Raw genomic sequence first — 19,431 nt, 5'->3', positions numbered from 1 at the left:
AACAATGAATCATGGGAAATCAAAAGGTTACATTATACTGGTATCGGGTCCGTTCGCCCTAGTTACACGTTCGCCCTGGGTCCGTTCGCCCTGGGTCCGTTCGCCCTATATTATCATGTGCATATCGGGGTATGAACAGTTGATTGTACACACATATAAGCAAGTTTGAACGTTAAGTTTTCATTAATTAATATAGTAAGCAATTAGTGAAAATAACTGGCCTTTGTTACAAACACGCTTACGAGTTAAAGAGCGCCGTTTTGATTTTTCACACATGTAAGCAAGTTTGTACCTTAGATTTCATCATTAATTAATATAATAAGCAATTAGGGAATATTACTGGCCTTTGTTACAAATACGCTTGCAAGTTAAAGAGCGCCGTCTTTTATATTTCGGTAACACATTTTTGTTTGATATGTTCGGAATAACCTAACTGTGAATTATCACAGTATATAAAATGGAGCTCAAATGTCTGGTTCTATTATTTCAAAAATGGATAATGTGTTGTGCATTTCGTGCAATTTGGAGGTACGACCAAGACAACATGCGATTACATGCGACGTTTGTGAACGGTGGTAGCATCGGCTATGTGGAACTGGTTAGTTTAATTTAATTTGTCAATTGCATATAATAAAAACATATCGTACGTACTTTTTCTATATATTTTAATGTTCCTTGAGGATTTCATTATTTCCATCTAATGTAACTGGTAACGGGATCTTCATTTACGTACGATAAATTATTTAGTTCTTAATAATTAATCATTCTGTCCATTACGGTCTTAGTGAATGTTGTCTCTATCGTATTTCATTTTCAATTAGCATTAAATGCTACCATTCTTCGACTTATGCGAATTAGCGTTAAGCGCTAATATCCTTTGATCCATAATAGATGTAATTATCTAGATGTATATCTTAAATTTATAAATTATTTGTACATTAATATGTGTAATATAGTCATTAAGATTATGAGAATTTGAGTGTAACTTCTTGCGTTGTTTATGGTTCTTTCATTCAGCAATATATAACCACCGTCTGTCGTTTGGAACGTGAATGATATATAAATAATTTACGTTTTTAAATAACTAATTCAATATTGTTGTTTGTTTTTGAAGGAATTTCGAATGAGGCCTATCGTCAGGCCCAACGGAATGATGGGTTGCATTTCATATGCAGACAGTGTGAGGAAAGACACTGGCCGGAAACCACAGACACCGATGCGGATGAAGATGAAACAGCTCTCACCAACACCGTCGCCGCTGATCTCGAGCCGTTGGACAACTCGACATCTATAAATGAATCATCTGCCGCCGCTGATCTAGAACCAGAACCGTTGGATGGGACATTCAACATAACGCGACGTGACAATATCGACGTGACAATGGAACCGACAGAGACAGCACTTGCAGAGCCTGAATTGCCGGACACAGTGACAGAAGAAGTTCCTATAACTTTCACCATGCTTGAGAACGGCAGTAAAAGAGGCGGCCGATTGCTGGTGTCTAGCACAATGTAAATGTGTTGCATAATGTGTTCATTGTATTATACTATATTCTGTATTGTTGTTCTGTTCACTGTATTTGTTTCATGTACATATGTATTGATTAATGTAAAGGTGTAACGTAAAGTTTTCATTAATTAATATAATGTAAATGTGTTGCATAATGTGTTCATTGTATTATACTATATTCTGTATTGTTGTTCTGTTCACTGTATTTTTTTCATGTACATATGTATTGATTAATGTAAAGGTGTAACATCAAGTTTTCAATATTTAATATAATAAACAATAAGAGAAAATTACTGGCATTCGACGGCTTTGTTACAAACACCCTTACACGTTAAAGAGCGCCTTCTTGTTTTTTCACACATGTAGGCAAGTTTGTAGCTTAAATTGTCATTTATATATTAAAATGTTAAAAAGATAACAATTTTCGTTATATTTATTGCTTCCCTGCTTTGATAATAAAATTTAGGGCGAACGAACCCAGGGCGAACAGGTTTTAGGGCGAACAGGATTTAGGGCGAACAGAAATTAGGGCGAACGGACCCGGATTCCATTATACTCAACAATTGGGTACACTCTGGATCAGCAGACGATTTACCGCTTAAATATGCGGAGAACTTCGAGATAGCCGATGTATCACGATTGTAATTGGGCAATGTTCTCTTTAAATAAATCAACATATTTTACCGAAAGACCTATAGTATACATGTATTCTATAGGTCTTTGCTTTACCACAAAGCATGTTTAATTTTCGGACAGTTGATTTATGTTGAGACGTAGGCACATTAATTAAGCGTTCTGGTTTGATGTCTGTTGAGATATAAAGCATTGGTGCTGACTTCTAATTCGCCGATTGTTCAAAATAAGAAACTATATTAAAACATTTCTCGGGGGGGGGGGGGGGGTGATACATTCCACTAGAAAATGAAATCTACCGTCATTTTGATGTGAGCGGAGGGCTTTTCGCCCTGTGCATTACATACGTCGTGTATTTTTAAGTATACTATAATTTATACCGGATAAAAAAATACACTGTGAGCCATCCGACTATACTTCATGGTACATTTTAGTATATAGTCCGAAACCCGGATACTTCGTAGCCAATGACATATCAATATAGATGTAAATTGAATGGTCTTTGTTCGTAGCACATATACTACCGTAACGAATTTTGAAAATAGGTAAGAAACCATTGCCTATTGACCATGCCAACATTGCTGTTGGTATACTTAACAAGTTGTTTTTGCCGTTATTATTCGGCAGAATATGAGATTGATATAATTTGCATGTATTAATTAAAAATACATCTTTATATTATACAAGTTTTAACGAACTCAACAGGTTTCTCAACGTGCTGGGGAAACCGTGCTAGGTTTCGGGTCGACGGCTTGTGGGGTGAAAGCGACGCAGCGCGCGGGGGACGAGAAGAATGTTTTTTTTAAATGTCAGCACTACCTATGCCGAGAAACCTTTTCCCTTAAATGACAACCAGGCATGACTGGTCTTTTTATTTTCTACCAGTGCACATCAAGGCCTCATTGGCTACCGTACACTCGTATATTTGGATTAAAATTATTTCGTTTGCGAATACCCGAGCAGCCGAGGTAAATTTCACCTTTGGCTTAAACTTAAATATTTTTCCTTGAAAGGTCTAATGGGCAAGTCTGCACATGGTGTAGTCGTGAAGACTAAGCGATGATCTGTAAATAAACATCTGAATTACATATACACTTTAAAGGAGCACTATGTACCTTTTTGAACGCGTTATCGCTATAAATGCCCTTTATGGTAATAGATAATCCACTGATAATATATAGCATGGCACACTCTTATATATACGTTGAATTTCTTATTTCATCTTTGTAATCATGTGTGGAGTTTGTGTGAATCCTGATTAAAATAATGAGATATTGTAAATAAATGTCATTTCACTCCTTTTTAAATCTCACCATTGTAGATGATTACAAGTACATGTACATTAAATTGGTATTTGCATATTTTAACCGTTCAATATCATTCGTTCAACAGTCGAACTTATGTCCTGTGAATGTAAGTCATATTAAAAACGGTCAAAGAGCGAACAACTGCAATGCCTACAGCGTTTGATTCACATTTGTAAAAATTGAATACATTTGTTTATAATGTGGTCATACCTAGATTTAGAATGTATGGTACAAGGTAGACATATGTTAAACTATCATGTTATTAACTGAAGAGTGTGACGGAAGACAGCGCAAAACAGCAGAACTCGGGAATACCGGTTGAGGTGTCACGTAGGTCTTTTTTATGATGTAAGCCTCTTTTTGAAGGATACGATTTGATATAATATGAGTATTGTTTGTGATAAAGAGTGTTCTTTTGTTTCGATTTACGCAAGAAATTTGCATTGGGTAGGTACATATTCTTGTAATGAGTTTACCACATATTGCTTGATAACTTCGTTGATTTAGTACATGTATTTTTTATTTACACTTAATTTCTGCAACTAAGTTCACCAAGACATTAGCACATTTATGCACATTTATGCATTTTGTTAATAAATGTTGTCATTTAATGTAAGCACTACGTATATATGTAAAACCGTAAGAGGCAATCGAAAAAGTTTTATTTCTGAGTTTAGGTCGGATTCTGTATATCTGCCTTTTTGTTCGCGGATATGTTAGATGAAAAAATAGATATTTACAAGATTTTTTATGCTTAGGCATAACCCTTCAGGTATCAGTGCTTTGCAATGGTATCATTTTCTGTTAACTCAATTATAAATATTTAGATGAAATGTGCTCGAACAGCTCGCTAGAACAACTAAGGTTAGTAGTCGTGTTTCGAAAATTGGTATGCTGGGTACTACCGTTCACTAAACCACACTCAACCCGCATCCGCTCCGAGAAAGAGTCTGCCTTATGAAAATAGTCTACTGCGTGTTACGGTATACTATCGTAGTACAGCTCGCCTTAAATGTCACAGGGGCAGGTCAGCCAATAGGCCCTTTTCACTTTAAGCCAAAATTGGTAAGATTGCGAAGTCACGTGACTCACAGGATTCCAAAACGAGGCTGAACGTGTATCCATTGCTAAAAGTGCCATGCAACGCCGCATCTGATTTTATCAATCAATCATTCTTTATTGAAATTCGGCGACGTAATAATATTGTCAACACAATATGAACTGTCAGAATAAGCAGTAATATGTAATTCCCGTTATAGTGTTTATGCAAGAAATAAATGTTCTTGATTACAGTATATTTTTTATTTAATTGTTTGCACACAGTTTGACACTCTTCGCTTAATCAATGTGTTAACTAATAATCTTGTTTATTGATAGATCTGTGGTTTTATTGCCCATGTGTTCAGCACAAACCCATTATCTCGTTGTGATCAGATACTGTGCCGTCAATTGTAATTAATGTGTTCAGTAAGTACAGATTTTCCATTGACATGATGGTTAAAAAGGATGAAATCATTTTAAGAAGACATACCGTATCAATTGAAAATGTCAGACAATATTTCTCTCTTGTTCGATTATCTCTATTATAAGTAATTGCCGTTCAGTTTTTATGTCTCATACTATATGAACTTTGCTCTGAGAAAACGAGGTTCAATGAATGTGCAAAAAATATCGTCCCGGGTTAGCCTGTGAAGTTCACATAGGCGTCTCTGGTATAAAACTTGACGCATATGCATAAAGCCTCGTTTTGTCAGAGAGATGCTCATATCTATGTTCACCCGTAGATCTCAATATGCCGTTTTTCAGTTGTTCGCTTGCGAACAAATAAGGTTAGTTTATACCACGCGTTTTAAGTCAGTTCGCTCTTTCCTACCCTAAACCTGATAACTGCCGCATCTGCCGCGCGAGAGAGTGTTGCATAATTTATGTAAGAGGTTTGAGTTCTTCAACTATATTCATTCACAAATGGAAACATAATGTGAATATCGTGTTAAATGGAATATTTTTCAACGGAGCGTATATAGAAAAAAATCAATTAACAATATTTGTATTATACGTATCGCGGAAGAGAATGTTTATGAATGATTAAAATAGTCCACCATCTGCTGCGTCTAAATAGTATTTTTGCTCAGCACAGGTCATTCATAATCTGAGGCTATTAATAGATGCGGGGAAATAAAAATACTGCTGATAAGCAAGTATAGTGGGACTGTTGCGTAACCTCGTTTATAGTGCATGCTACTACAGCGGGATTAAATTTTATATGTCTGGGAAACGTTCGTTTGTTCTCAACAGATAGCGGCAATTTTTGTATTCACGGGTGCTTACAACGCAATAGCAGAAGGTTAAGTTTGTTTATATTCACAGTTCTCAATTTATAAAACATTGAACATGAGTTCACCAATAACTTCAGTTATACTATAGACAACAACACAATACTTTATAAGCGCAAAAACCGAATATAAAAAACAACTAAATATAACAAGAAATATCTTTTAAAAAGGTAGTCGGCGTAAATGCTGATTTTAAAATAAAGTTTGACATTTACGTTTCTTAATAATTAAAAATTAACAACTAAAGTTTAACTATTGTGTTTATTTCAGTTGCAAGTCGCATACCGGTATTCACCGCACGAAATGTTTGTTATCACTGTCAAACCACACATTCGTGTAAAAAGATAACAATTACGCTACGGGAGTGCACATCATATGTGTCCTCACATGCCTTAAAATTATGAGTGTATTTCTTCAGCATCGAAATATTTCGTATGTTTATATTTTATTTACACGCAGTTTTCTTTCGACACATTTAAATCACACTTTCAAAGCCGCGTCATGCGAAAATGGGTCCTATGCGTTTCGGCCAGCGTATCTTAAGCCCAACCGGTGCATTTGCGCAGTCTGGTCAGAGGCTATGCTGTTCGCTATAAAATCACTCAATGTGTTATGGTCTCATTATGTATCTTCTAACCAGGCTGTTGATGAGCGCATATGGAAAAAGACCCATTTTGGCATGACGATATTAAAAATCTCATTGCAAATGGTAAATTTTAGCACAATGCTCTTCGATACATAATTGAAGTCAAAACAGCAAACTGGTAAATAAGGGCAGCCCATCAAGGCGTTCATGAACGATTTCCAGACGTGCCGACAGTACGGTACACATTTGGGGTTGGATAATTAAATATATAATGTGTTCATTACTTATAGCAGTCTTTAAATGGATATCCAACCTGGTATTTATAATACTTGTTTTTTTCTTCATGTGCCATGTACATAGTAGATTGGTTAATCTTAAAAACACCAAGATACAGCATTTTTGAAGATATGTTCTTCTTCTGTTACAAAATCAAGCGGTGACATGTCTGCATCTTTCAGTTCGTCTGTCATGGTGTGCTGAACCGAGTTTGATTAAATAAAGACTAATAAAAAGCATGGAATTCCTTTGGAAATAGATGTGTTCATTTACTCAGTTTATGTTATATGGAATTATCCAAAGTTGTTGATTTTATGTATTCTTTACATAAACGTATTTGCTACACACGTTTTTGCACGTTTCTCAGATTGCACTTAGTCGAATCATTCACAGATTTTTCGTACAAATATTCTGCCTATGTTGCCGTTTATCGCATCCAAAATGTTGTCTTACTGGTTATGTACCAATATATTCCACTTAGTTTACCAATTATCTTCAAATGTAACTCTTTTCCATGCATGTTATTTATTATCAATTGCATTTAATGTAGTGTAATAAAAAATCAAATTCGTCGGGTCTTTGTGTTAAAGGTAGTGCACGTTATGTTTTTTCGCATGCTGAATTACACAGTTCTTTCAGATGTATTAAAGGGATCTTTTCACGCTTTGGTAAATTGACAAAATTGAAAAAAGTTGTTTCAGATTCGTAAGTTTTCGTTTTAGTTATGATATTTGTGAGGAAACAATAATACTGAACATTAACCATGCTCTATTATAGCCATTATATGCATCTTTTGACGATTTTAAAACCTAAAAATTATAAAGCGTTGCAACGCGAAACGATTGAATAATTTGGAGAGTTCTGTTTTTGTCGTTAAATTTTGTGAAACTACGAAGATTGCTTATATAAGGTATAAAATACGTCATGAATATGTACTCGGCGGAATAGCTCAGTAGGCTAGAGCGTTTTTACTTCAGGACTCTAGCAGGACTCCAGGGGTCACTGGTTCGAAACCTGCTCTGGGCAATGTTCTTTTCCTTTTTTTATTTTTTTTCTTGATTTTTTACTGGAGCTTTTATGATCCAATGTTTCCATTTATCAATATAAAGCATTTAATGAATAAGTTAAAAAAATGACAAAATCTGTGAAAAGGCCCCTTTAAATGTATTGTCGAACGATTTCCGTTTTGATGTACGCAAAACACAGAGAAGCTCCTGTTATTTGAATCACAATAAACTAAAACGGTAAGGATGGTGATAAAAATCAGCCGGAGGTGGAAATACGGGCCAGTTGCTTAACATTAGCTCATAATGAACACAATCCATAAGTGTATTTCCAGTTCTTGTAAAAAAAACTTTACCACAATCAATTATTAAGTATTGTATTGGTTTAAAAAATAGATTTAATTGTAAAATAAATTGATCCTGTCTATGATAATCAGTCGAGAGGGACAGCAGGGCAAACAACCAAAAGATAAGAGCCATGCTTTCCCTCAAGTTTCCCCTTGTTTTGACACAAAGAATATCGTACACAAGTTATACAATACTGTCATATCGAACAAACATTCATACAATACTTCTATAAGTAATATAAATTTTATGTATGTATAATTATTTTAAAAAGAGCAATTAAAAAAAACAACAAAAAATCAAAAGATAATATATATTACTATTAAAGCAACCATGATCAAACTAGTACATTTTACTATAACTTCTGTTGTAAGAAAAATAAACAAATACATGAACAAGCTTGATATAGCTAGTATATTGAGTGTTTTTGCATAAAAATGCTAATGATCGCATCATCATCTGTGTTTGAAAAACAGACGAAAAGTAAGAATAGGTTTTTATATTTCAATAGCGAATGTTCTTTATAGTTTTCATACATTCTTTCCAATAGATTTGTAATGTTAAATATAGTTACAGTCTTGTGCCTTTATTTTATGAGCTTTTTTATTTCAATAATCATTAATTAAATGTTAGTACATGTTGCATCAAATATCTTATGAACACAGTTGTGTTCAAAACTGTAAATAAATAGGAACTATCGGTCCTTAAATCAATTAACCCAGCTTCACTTTGTGCATGTCATATTAATATCACATTTGTCATTGATGTTTTGCCCGGGGTTATGTAATTGTAAAGTAGTATAATTTCCGTGATCTACTTCCGTGAGCTATCTATATGTTTAAGTATAATAGTGTATTGAGTCCAGAAGTTTGTACATCACAAAAATGACAGGAAAAAAAGAGGCACATACAAAGGGGTAAATACAATATTTTGTCATTATAAAATATGTTACAAAATGTACAACTGTTCTATTTAATAATATATTTAAATAGCAGAAATAAGTGCACGTTCTTTATGAAAATTTATTTAATCTAATGAATCATTTTGTTGAAAATATTTTGATTTAAAGATTTATTATTACATTTTGCAGAGTTTTTGATGCATATTTATATTACTTGTTCACAGTTATGTAAAAATACGACTCTCAAAATTATTTTCCTAGATGAAATGTATACGTTATGTTTAAATAAGTGAAATAAATTTAAAACCGCTAAATACAAATGTTAAAATATTGGTTCATTAAATGGAAATTCATCTTTCAAATTGGTAAAAGAAACAAATTAACGCTTTTCATGAAGGAATTGGTTAAAAATCGCTTAGTACCATGCTTAAAGGGGCCTTTTCACAGATTTTGGCATTTTTTAACTTATTCATTAAATGCTTTATATCGATAAATGTAAACATTGGATCGTAAAAGCTCCAGTAAAAAATCAAGAATAAAATTAAAAAAAGGAAAAGAACATTGCCCGGACCAGGTTTCGAACCAGTGACCCCTGGAGTCCTGCCAGAGTCCTGAAGTAAAAACGCTTTAGCCTACTGAGCTATTCCGCCGAATACACATGCTGAGCGTATTTTAAACCTTATGTAAGCAATCTTCGTAGTTTCACAAAATTTAACGACAAAAACAGAACTCACCAAATTATTCAATCGTTTCGCGTTGCAACGCTTTATAATTTTTAGGTTTTAAAATCGTCAAAAGATGCATATAATGGCTCTATTAGACCATGGTAAATGTTCAGTATTACTGTTTCCTCACAAATATCATAACTAAAACGAAAATTTGCAAATCTGAAACAACTTTTTTCAATTTTGTCAATTTACCAAAGCGTGAAAAGATCCCTTTAAAGCCTCTATAACGCTCAAAATCAACGAAAATTAAAATCGATATTCCGTCCAATCCAACAAATTTTATTTTTATTTTATGCTTATTTCACCGTTTATTTACATTGTAAAAGAGTTTAACTGGATAATTTCGCTGGATTTATGACTTCACTTCGTCGGAAAAATGACGTCATTTCACAGCAAAACAGTGAAAAATATCGATATTTTTCACTGTTATTTTTCACTGCCTAAAACAATGAAATACCCGTTTTATTTCACTGATAGTTCTCTATAAACCACCGGAAAGCATAAAATAAAATTAGCCCCACAAAATGACTGCTGAAGTGAATTTAGATAAAGTAATTATGACCTTATTTCAAGCAAAATTGTTAACATTTTCAGTGCGACAGACGTACCAAAGTCTTTACAGAAACCGAAAGTGAGTTTTGGTCTCCGATTTTCCGACATTTGGCAAAATCCGGAGCTTGTATTAACCAACATGGCGACCTCCTGGTGGTCAAAAGCCGGTTCGGTTATCCCCGAGTTTGTTTTGGGAAAATTTCCTTTCGTTCAGATGATCACGCTACTAATGCTGCTCGCCGAGAGGGCATTGAAGATGGAGAAGTATGTTGTTGTTTAACCTGGACCTTTATTTTGCCATTTGGGTGTGGTATATCGCTTGAAACCTCTGTGTTTGCATCGCCCCGCCCACTTTTTTGTACACAATTCACAGTCATGATCTCGTCAATTAACCTGTGATAAATAACTTAATTATTAAGATCGTGTGCGTATGTTGTGTAAAATAGTTTTCTGTTGTATGCTCATAAATCGAATGTTTTGTCTCGAAATTTATTTAAGTTAAAACAAAATACATAATTTAATATTATTATATATATTATGCAGTCGTCCCTAAATGCACAAAACAGTGTTTTTACCAACTTTTAACCTATAAATATGTTTCTTCTTGTTTAACACTATCACACTTTTATCTTCACCTCACTTTCATGCTTTGAAGTTTCCCTTTCAATGCTTTTAAAACCCTTTTATCTTGCACTGACACGCACCTGCCAGTAATACCCGCGAGGGGAGTCCGACAGTATTGAAAGATAGATAGATAAATATTTTAGTTTAAAAATCATTTTTGTTTATTTTGAACATTTATGCATGATACCCCATTATTTGAAGCTCTGGTTTTTAAGCACCAAATTATTATTGCAATAATAGTCACCACAAAGCAATAACTTATAAAGTTATTTTCATTCTGACGACGAACAAATTGGTTACTAGTACAATCACCACACAGAGTTATTGTTCCATGCTCTCACCTACAATCTCTGCCATCTCTAGAAAATCCTACCAGATTTGGCAGGACATTTTTTGTCTTGTTTAAGCATTATATTATGAAAAGTAGTATTAGTTTTTTTTTGTTTTTTTTTTAAATAGTGTATATGTTTATGGGCATATAAAAAAAACACTAAATTAAATAAAAGTAAAAATAACAACGGGAAAACTATTGTAACAAGTCTTGGCTATCATCATGTCGTTGGTTATGAAGGCAGGGATTTGATCCTGCTGTGCTGGTTCCAGTCAAATCTCTGCGCGGAGGTTAGATATCATAGTGATATAATTGGTTATATATTATTTGGGAACTAATAAAATCAAGCTAGAAAAATCGTAGCCCTAATGGTAATTGAATTGAAACCTCCTGAGCCTTAGATAGACTCAATACCAAGTCCCTTGGAAAGCTACCTTATTAAGAAGATCAAATGTGCTTCTTACACCTCTGCTGTCCTTTCAATTATTAATTTCTTCATCTACCACAAAGTTCCTTCTTTACTTTCATCCTTCTTTGTTTTTATCATGATGTGTGCCAATGTAGCCCAGTTACAAAACATCCCAAGCTGCTTAAAGAATAGAACAAGGTGCTACCAAGTTCAATTGCATTTGATAAAAAAAGAGCCAAGTTCTGAGGAAACTGGGCTTAATGGTGTCGTCCCAGATTAGCCTGTGCAGTTTGCAGAGGCTAATCAGGGACGACACTTTCCGCTTTTATGGTATTTTTAGTTTCAAGGAAGTCCCTCCTTACCGAAAATCAAGTTAAGGCAGAAAGTGTCGTTCCTAATTAGCCTGTGCGGAAGTCACAGGCAATACTGGGATGAAACTTTACGCACATGCATAAAGCCCAGTTTTCTCAGAACAAGGCTATATCTGTTATTTTAAAATTTATTATTGCATGCATCATGATGTTATTATTAATGTACGATTTCTTCAGATACCCTCCAATGCATCCTTACATCATCTACGCAGTGTGTGGCCTATGTCTCCTGTCTGGGATGATGATGTCAGCAAAGATTAGAGTGAAATATGCATCTTTGTTGTATTGCCTTGTGCTCATCTACCTGTCTGCTAATGCTTACTTCAACACACAGTTCAACTACTCAAGACATGTGCGAGTAAGTGACTGTTAAGTGTTTATTTAATACTGTTTTAATATTTAAGGTCGCAGTGTAGGGAATGATAATTATGAGGTGTGCTTTTGTACTGTTCTTGTAGCTTTTAAATTATGTTTTTCAAAATAATTTAAAGCATGAAGTCATACCCAAGAAATACTGCAAAATAATTTGTATCCATTTTCATGAAAATTTTACGGTTAAAAAAAGACAGTTTGTGGAAAAATGGATTCGTGGATTTCTGATTTGTTTAAAAAAATGAACAAATTAGAATTTGCATCAGTCTTCAAGTTGTAATTGTTAATAAGATGTATCCATGTAATAACGGATGCAAGTTCTTTTTATGAAATGCCAATTAAATAGTTATTTTATTGTTAAATCAAAACACCCTATTGTTATAAATCAATATGTTTTAGTTCTCTTTACTAAATTCACATATACTCTTTTTATGAGGTGACACTTATGTGGTCATGTGTTGTCTTTGATCTACTGCATGGTAGCTGATAAAAATATAATATTTCTGAAAGCACAATACACACCGGGCATAACGAGTGTTGACAATTGGCGCTCAACCTTACATATCAACCTAAATGCAGTTACAGGTATTGATACAGCTGTATTGTATTTGCGTTCGGTGGGATTGTCAAGTGTAAGCCCAGTATGTAGTGTAACCCACTTTTATTTGGATTGAAATACACTCAGTGTAAGGATTCAGTTGGATGATATGAGCTGCAATTTTTGAAAAGGGGGTTTAACCCTTTGCATGCTGGGAAATTTGTCGTCTGCTTAAATGTTGTCTGCAGAATTTCTAAAATTAGCATTTTCTTCTATTTTTTTCAAAGAATACTATCAGAATAGCAAACAGTTTGGATCCTGATGAGACGCCACGTTCTGTGGCGTCTCATCTGGATCCAAACTGTTTGCAAAGGCCTTTAAAATTCGGTTCCCGCACTGAAAGGTTTAATGCAGTCTGCACAGGTTCATTAGGGACAGCACTTTCTGCCTAAACTGAATTTTTGCTAAAAAGAGACTTTCTTAAAGCAAAAAATATTATACAAGCGGAAAGTGTTTTTAGTGACACTTTATGCACATGCATTAAACCCCTTTTTCACTGAGCACCGCCCATATCTATTATGTCAATAGTAAATTGGTCATTGGAAATAATTGTTCGCGTGATCATAAATTTGTGGATTGGTTTACCAACAAATACCACAAACATTTGTTTCACACTCATAAAAATGACTCTGCAGTAGTTTAGCTGTTAATATCTACCATGCGTTAAGAAAGTTGTAATTATGCAAGATAAAGTACTTCTGGTCTTTTAGTCACAGCTGAACACTGCACTTTGACCACTGAGGAATACTTTGTGAACTTATTATATATTTAATACAACTATTGTATCAAGTACCAGTTGCTCTTAATCTTGATGTGGTGTTACATCAAATTATTTTGATGAGATTTTTGATGCTACTCATATACAGTAATACCAGTATATAAATGAGCTGTAACTGTTTCTATGATTAATTTCAGAACCGAATAAGTAGTCGACATCTAGGATGTCTTGGAATATTCATCTTGTATGCCTTCATAAAAAGTGACAGAACATCCGCCCTGATGCAACGCATTGGAGAACTCTGTATTGCTGTCTACCTCTGTGCTCAGGCCTACTTGTTCAATGAAAGCTACGAAGACAAGAAAGCCATTATGGACTTGATACCAGGAGGGAACTATGCTCGTTACGCCCTCACACTTGTTTTTGCCTGCGCTGGTTTGTGCTTCATTTCAGGATATTTTCTCAAAGACATTTCTCTGGCAGTAACTTTTGTGCTTATTGTCTTTATGGTTCTTGTTGACATAAAGTTTTCGTTCTGGACCTACAGGGGCATGTCTTATTGGAACCAGGCACGTTTGTTGGCTGATAATGTGAACTTATTGTTTGGGTTTTTCCTCTGTGCGAACCACTATGAGAACTTGAGCAAGGACGCTCGTGATGCTGTCGAACAGGCTCATGAAGAAGAGGAGGAGAGGGAAAAGCAGGATTAATTATGGTCTAAGAAAATCCCTGTTAAATGTTGTATGTAATGGGCACCTATTAAATTTGCTGAAAATGAGAGAAAAACTGATTCTGTCAGGTATTCTTTACTCTCATGAGAGAAAATCTTAACATAATTTGTGCTCAATTGACAAATTAAGATCAAATTCTTTATTTGAAATCCTTTGTTTGTAACTAACAGTTACAAATTAATCATTTCAGTAAGATGAGCCTGATCAAAACAATTCAGTAAAGAAATACCTGAACATGTAGCCAAAATGACTGTAGATTTTATGAATTTGAGGATTTTACTTTTTATGTCTTAAGGGGATTTTTGAATACAGGTCTTTTAGGATTTTGTAATAAGGTAAAAAAAGTATCAATTATTAAAAGTTGTATGTGATAGTCATACTTTTCGTAGTTGAACAACTGATTTTAAATTATAAAAATGTTGCAGGAACATCATTTTACCCTATGTGATACTTGCAAACTAAAAAATTTAATAATTTTGATAGTTATTATTAATAAGAAATTCTGCAATATTTGATAGTTATCAACTGGAAATTTTACCTGTTATCACATGATTTTGATAATGATGATACAATTTATCATCATTATCAAAATTATGTGGTAACGGGTAAAACCGTTTATCATAAATGGTGAATATTAATCAGGTTTAAATGGATTCAATGCATTCTTTTATTTCAAAAAGATTTTTCATTATAATTTTCTTTATATCATTACACATAAAGAACAATCAACATTCCATTAAAATAAGAAATCCTTTTACTTGCTTATGATGTAGGAATATTCTTTCATAATTTCACATCAGATCAGTTCCATTGTACATGAAAGATAAGTAGAAGGCTATTCAGGGCTTGGTTGTCAGGGAAATAGATTGAGTGCACATTATCTCATGACCATTTATTATAGGTATTTATATCTTTAATATGGGTGGTGCTCTGTGGAAAGGGGGTTTAATGCATGTGCGTAAAGTGTCGTCCCAGATTAGCCTGTGTAGTCTACACAAGCTAATCAGGGACGACACTTTCTGCTTTTATGGTATTGTTTGTTTACTTAAAGTCTCTTTTTAGCAACAAGTCCAAATTAGGCGGAAAGTGTCGTCCCTGATATTAGCCTCTGCTAAATGCACAGGCTTATCTGGGACGACACTTTGCACATGCATTGAACACCTTTGTCACAGTGCAGGGCCCATATACTAGTATATGGTCAAGTGGGGCTTGTTTTAATGATAACTATTACATTTAACATCTGCAACTTTTAAACGTTTCAGTCTTTGGTTACATCAAGCATGTCTGCTGGTAATGCTGGCATTATTCTCGTGGATTTTGCCTCCAAAATATCTAATTAAATGTGTATCTACGGGTATAAATATGTAATCAGCAAATGAAGGTTGATTTAGTTGACATCTTTAACATTTTGGTTGCATTTATGTGCCTTAAATTCAATGCTGTTATTATATTTATCATATTTTTATGAACGATCAAACATATATAATGAACTCAGTAATTCGTTCAAGTATTATTTGGTACAAATTTGGTACCCATTCTTAGGCTGAAAAAGTTTATTTTCCCCCTCTAATAACTTTACATTCCCTTCTAAATGTCAGCTTTAATCCGAAAAGACATTATTTAAATGAAAAAATTGACAATACTTTAGTCATTGTTTTATTTTTCCAAACTACTTTCTTAAACCAGCTTAATATAATCAAGAATTTTAGGAAGGTTTTTTAATATGTTTTATAATAAATTAGAATATAAACATAAAGTTTACCAACAAAAATAAAAAAAAAATTTTTTCTGTAAATCATCCATCTTAAGGTTCGGCCACATTTCTCCAAAAGGTGAAAATACAACAACACTGGTACAAGTAAACACATACTGTTTCATAACATATTATGAAGATTTTACTAGGATTGAACAAGGAACAGAAGCAAATTTCAATTTGAGTTATTGCATGCAAGTATTAAATTAAGTTTATGTATATAAAGTTTAGTCTTTAGATCTGAAATATGAGCCATGTTATGGGAAAACAGGGCTAAATGCACATGTCTGCACATGCTCTTCAGGGATAACAGATTCTGCTTTTATGGATTTTTTTTGTTTCAAAGAAGTCTCTTCTGAATGACATCCCATCTAGGCCCGAGGACTGTACAGGCTACTAGCCCAAGATACTAAATGACATTCCATCTAGGCCCGAGGACTGTACAGGCTACTAGCCAGAGATACTAAATGACATCCCATCTAGGCCTGAGGACTGTACAGGCTAATAGACAGAGATACTAAATGACATCCCATCTAGGCCCGAGGACTGTACAGGCTAATAGCCGGAGATACTAAATGACATCCCATCTAGGCCCGGGCCTGTACAGGCTAATAGCCACTTGTACTAAATGACATCCCTTCTAGGCCCGAGGACTGTACAGGCTAATAGCCGGAGATACTAAATGACATCCCATCTCGGCCCGAGGACTGTACAGGCTACTAGCCGGAGATACTAAATGACATCCCATCTAGGCCCGGGCCTGTACAGGCTAATAGCCACTTATACTAAATGACATCCCTTCTAGGCCCGAGGACTGTACAGGCTAATAGCCACTTATACTAAATGACATCCCATCTAGGCCCGAGGACTGTACAGGCTAATAGCCACTTATACTAAATGACATCCCTTCTAGGCCCGAGGACTGTACAGGCTAATAGCCACTTATACTAAATGACATCCCATCTAGGCCCGAGGACTGTACAGGCTAATAGCCGGAGATACTAAATGACATCCCATCTCGGCCCGAGGACTGTACAGGCTAATAGCCGGAGATACTAAATGACATCCCATCTAGGCCCGAGGACTGTACAGGCTAATAGCCGCTTATACTAAATGACATCCCATCTAGGCCCGAGGACTGTACAGGCTAATAGCCGGAGATACTAAATGACATCCCATCTCGGCCCGAGGACTGTACAGGCTAATAGCCGGAGATACTAAATGACATCCCATCTAGGCCCGAGGACTGTACAGGCTAATAGCCGCTTATACTAAATGACATCCCATCTAGGCTCGAGGACTGTACAGGCTAATAGCCGCTTATACTAAATGACATCCCATCTAGGCCCGAGGACTGTACAGGCTAATAGCCGCTTATACTAAATGACATCCCATCTAGGCCCCAGGACTATACAGGCTAATATCCGCTTATACTAAATGACATCCCATCTAGGCCCGAGGACTGTACAGGCTAATAGCCGCTTATACTAAATGACATCTCATCTAGGCCCGAGGACTGTACAGGCTAATAGCCGCTTATACTAAATGACATCCCATCTAGGCCCGAGGACTGTACAGGCTAATAGCCGCTTATACTAAATGACATCCCATCTAGGCCCGAGGACTGTACAGGCTAATAGCCGCTTATACTAAATGACATCCCATCTAGGCCCCAGGACTGTACAGGCTAATAGCCGCTTATACTAAATGACATCCCATCTAGGCCCGAGGACTGTACAGGCTAATAGCCGCTTATACTAAATGACATCCCATCTAGGCCCGAGGACTGTACAGGCTAATAGCCGCTTATACTAAATGACATCCCATCTAGGCCCGAGGACTGTACAGGCTAATAGCTGCTTATACTAAATGACATCCCATCTAGGCCCGAGGACTGTACAGGCTAATAGCCGGAGATACTAAATGACATCCCATCTAGGCCCCAGGACTGTACAGGCTACTAGCCGGAGATACTAAATGACATCCCATCTAGGCACGAGGACTGTACAGGCTACTAGCCAGAGATACTAAATGATATCCCATCTAGGCCCGAGGACTGTACAGGCTACTAGCCAGAGATACTAAATGATATCCCATCTAGGCCCCAGGACTGTACAGGCTAATAGCCGGAGATACTAAATGACATCCCATCTAGGCCCCAGGACTGTACAGGCTAATAGTCGCTTATACTAAATGACATCCCATCTAGGCCCCAGGACTGTACAGGCTACTAGCCGGAGATACTAAATGACATCCCATCTAGGCCCGAGGACTGTACAGGCTACTAGCCGGAGATACTAAATGACATCCCATCTAGGCCCGAGGACTGTACAGGCTACTAGCCAGAGATACTAAATGACATCCCATCTAGGCACGAGGACTGTACAGGCTACTAGCCAGAGATACTAAATGATATCCCATCTAGGCCCGAGGACTGTACAGGCTAATAGCCGCTTATACTAAATGACATCCCATCTAGGCCCGAGGACTGTACAGGCTACTAGCCGGAGATACTAAATGACATCCCATCTAGGCCCGAGGACTGTACAGGCTACTAGCCGGAGATACTAAATGACATCCCATCTAGGCACGAGGACTGTACAGGCTACTAGCCGGAGATACTAAATGACATCCCATCAAAGCCCGAGGACTGTACAGGCTACTAGCCGGAGATACTAAATGACATCCCATCTAGGCCCGAGGACTGTACAGGCTACTAGCCGGAGATACTAAATGACATCCCATCTAGGCCCGAGGACTGTACAGGCTACTAGCCGGAGATACTAAATGACATCCCATCTAGGCACGAGGACTGTACAGGCTACTAGCCGGAGATACTAAATGACATCCCATCAAAGCCCGAGGACTGTACAGGCTACTAGCCGGAGATACTAAATAACATCCCATCTAGGCCCGAGGACTGTACAGGCTAATAGCCGCTTATACTAAATGACATCCCATCTAGGCCCGAGGACTGTACAGGCTACTAGCCGGAGATACTAAATGACATCCCATCTAGGCCCGAGGACTGTACCGGCTACTAGCCGGAGATACTAAATGACATCCCATCTAGGCCCGAGGACTGTACAGGCTACTAGCCAGAGATACTAAATGACATCCCATCTAGGCCCGAGGACTGTACAGGCTACTAGCCGGAGATACTAAATGACATCCCATCTAGGCCCGAGGACTGTACAGGCTACTTGCTGGAGATACTAAATGACATCCCATCTAGGCCCGAGGACTGTACAGGCTACTAGCCGGAGATACTGAATGACATCCCATCTAGGCCCGAGGACTGTACAGGCTACTAGCCGGAGATACTAAATGACATCCCATCTAGGCCCCAG

The 19,431-nt window shown here is 36.3% G+C and overlaps 1 protein-coding gene across 1 annotated transcript; it reads left to right on the top strand.

The window, feature by feature from the left end:
• The first annotated feature begins 8,846 nt into the window (after positions 1-8,846).
• On the top strand, positions 8,847-14,803 carry LOC127833796 (uncharacterized). The gene is made up of 4 exons (XM_052359243.1): positions 8,847-8,909; positions 10,217-10,438; positions 12,087-12,267; positions 13,795-14,803. The coding sequence occupies exons 1-4, from the start codon at positions 8,878-8,880 to the stop codon at positions 14,305-14,307; spliced, it is 948 nt and encodes a 315-aa protein (XP_052215203.1). The 5' UTR covers positions 8,847-8,877; the 3' UTR covers positions 14,308-14,803.
• Positions 14,804-19,431: the final 4,628 nt, after the last annotated feature.

The sequence above is a fragment of the Dreissena polymorpha genome, chromosome 1 (genome assembly GCF_020536995.1).
Source record: "Dreissena polymorpha isolate Duluth1 chromosome 1, UMN_Dpol_1.0, whole genome shotgun sequence".
NCBI lineage: Eukaryota > Metazoa > Mollusca > Bivalvia > Myida > Dreissenidae > Dreissena > Dreissena polymorpha.
The sequence above is the reverse complement of the archived record's forward strand: the minus strand, read 5'-3'. Positions and strand labels throughout refer to the sequence as shown.

Coding starts and splice junctions, on each gene's coding strand:
- LOC127833796 (XM_052359243.1), top strand. CDS start 8,878: ATGACAGGAAAAAAAGAGGCACATACAAAGGG. Junction 8,910..10,216: donor AAAGAGGCACATACAAAGGG/GTAAATACAATA, acceptor TAACATTTTCAG/TGCGACAGACGTACCAAAGT. Junction 12,268..13,794: donor ACTACTCAAGACATGTGCGA/GTAAGTGACTGT, acceptor GATTAATTTCAG/AACCGAATAAGTAGTCGACA.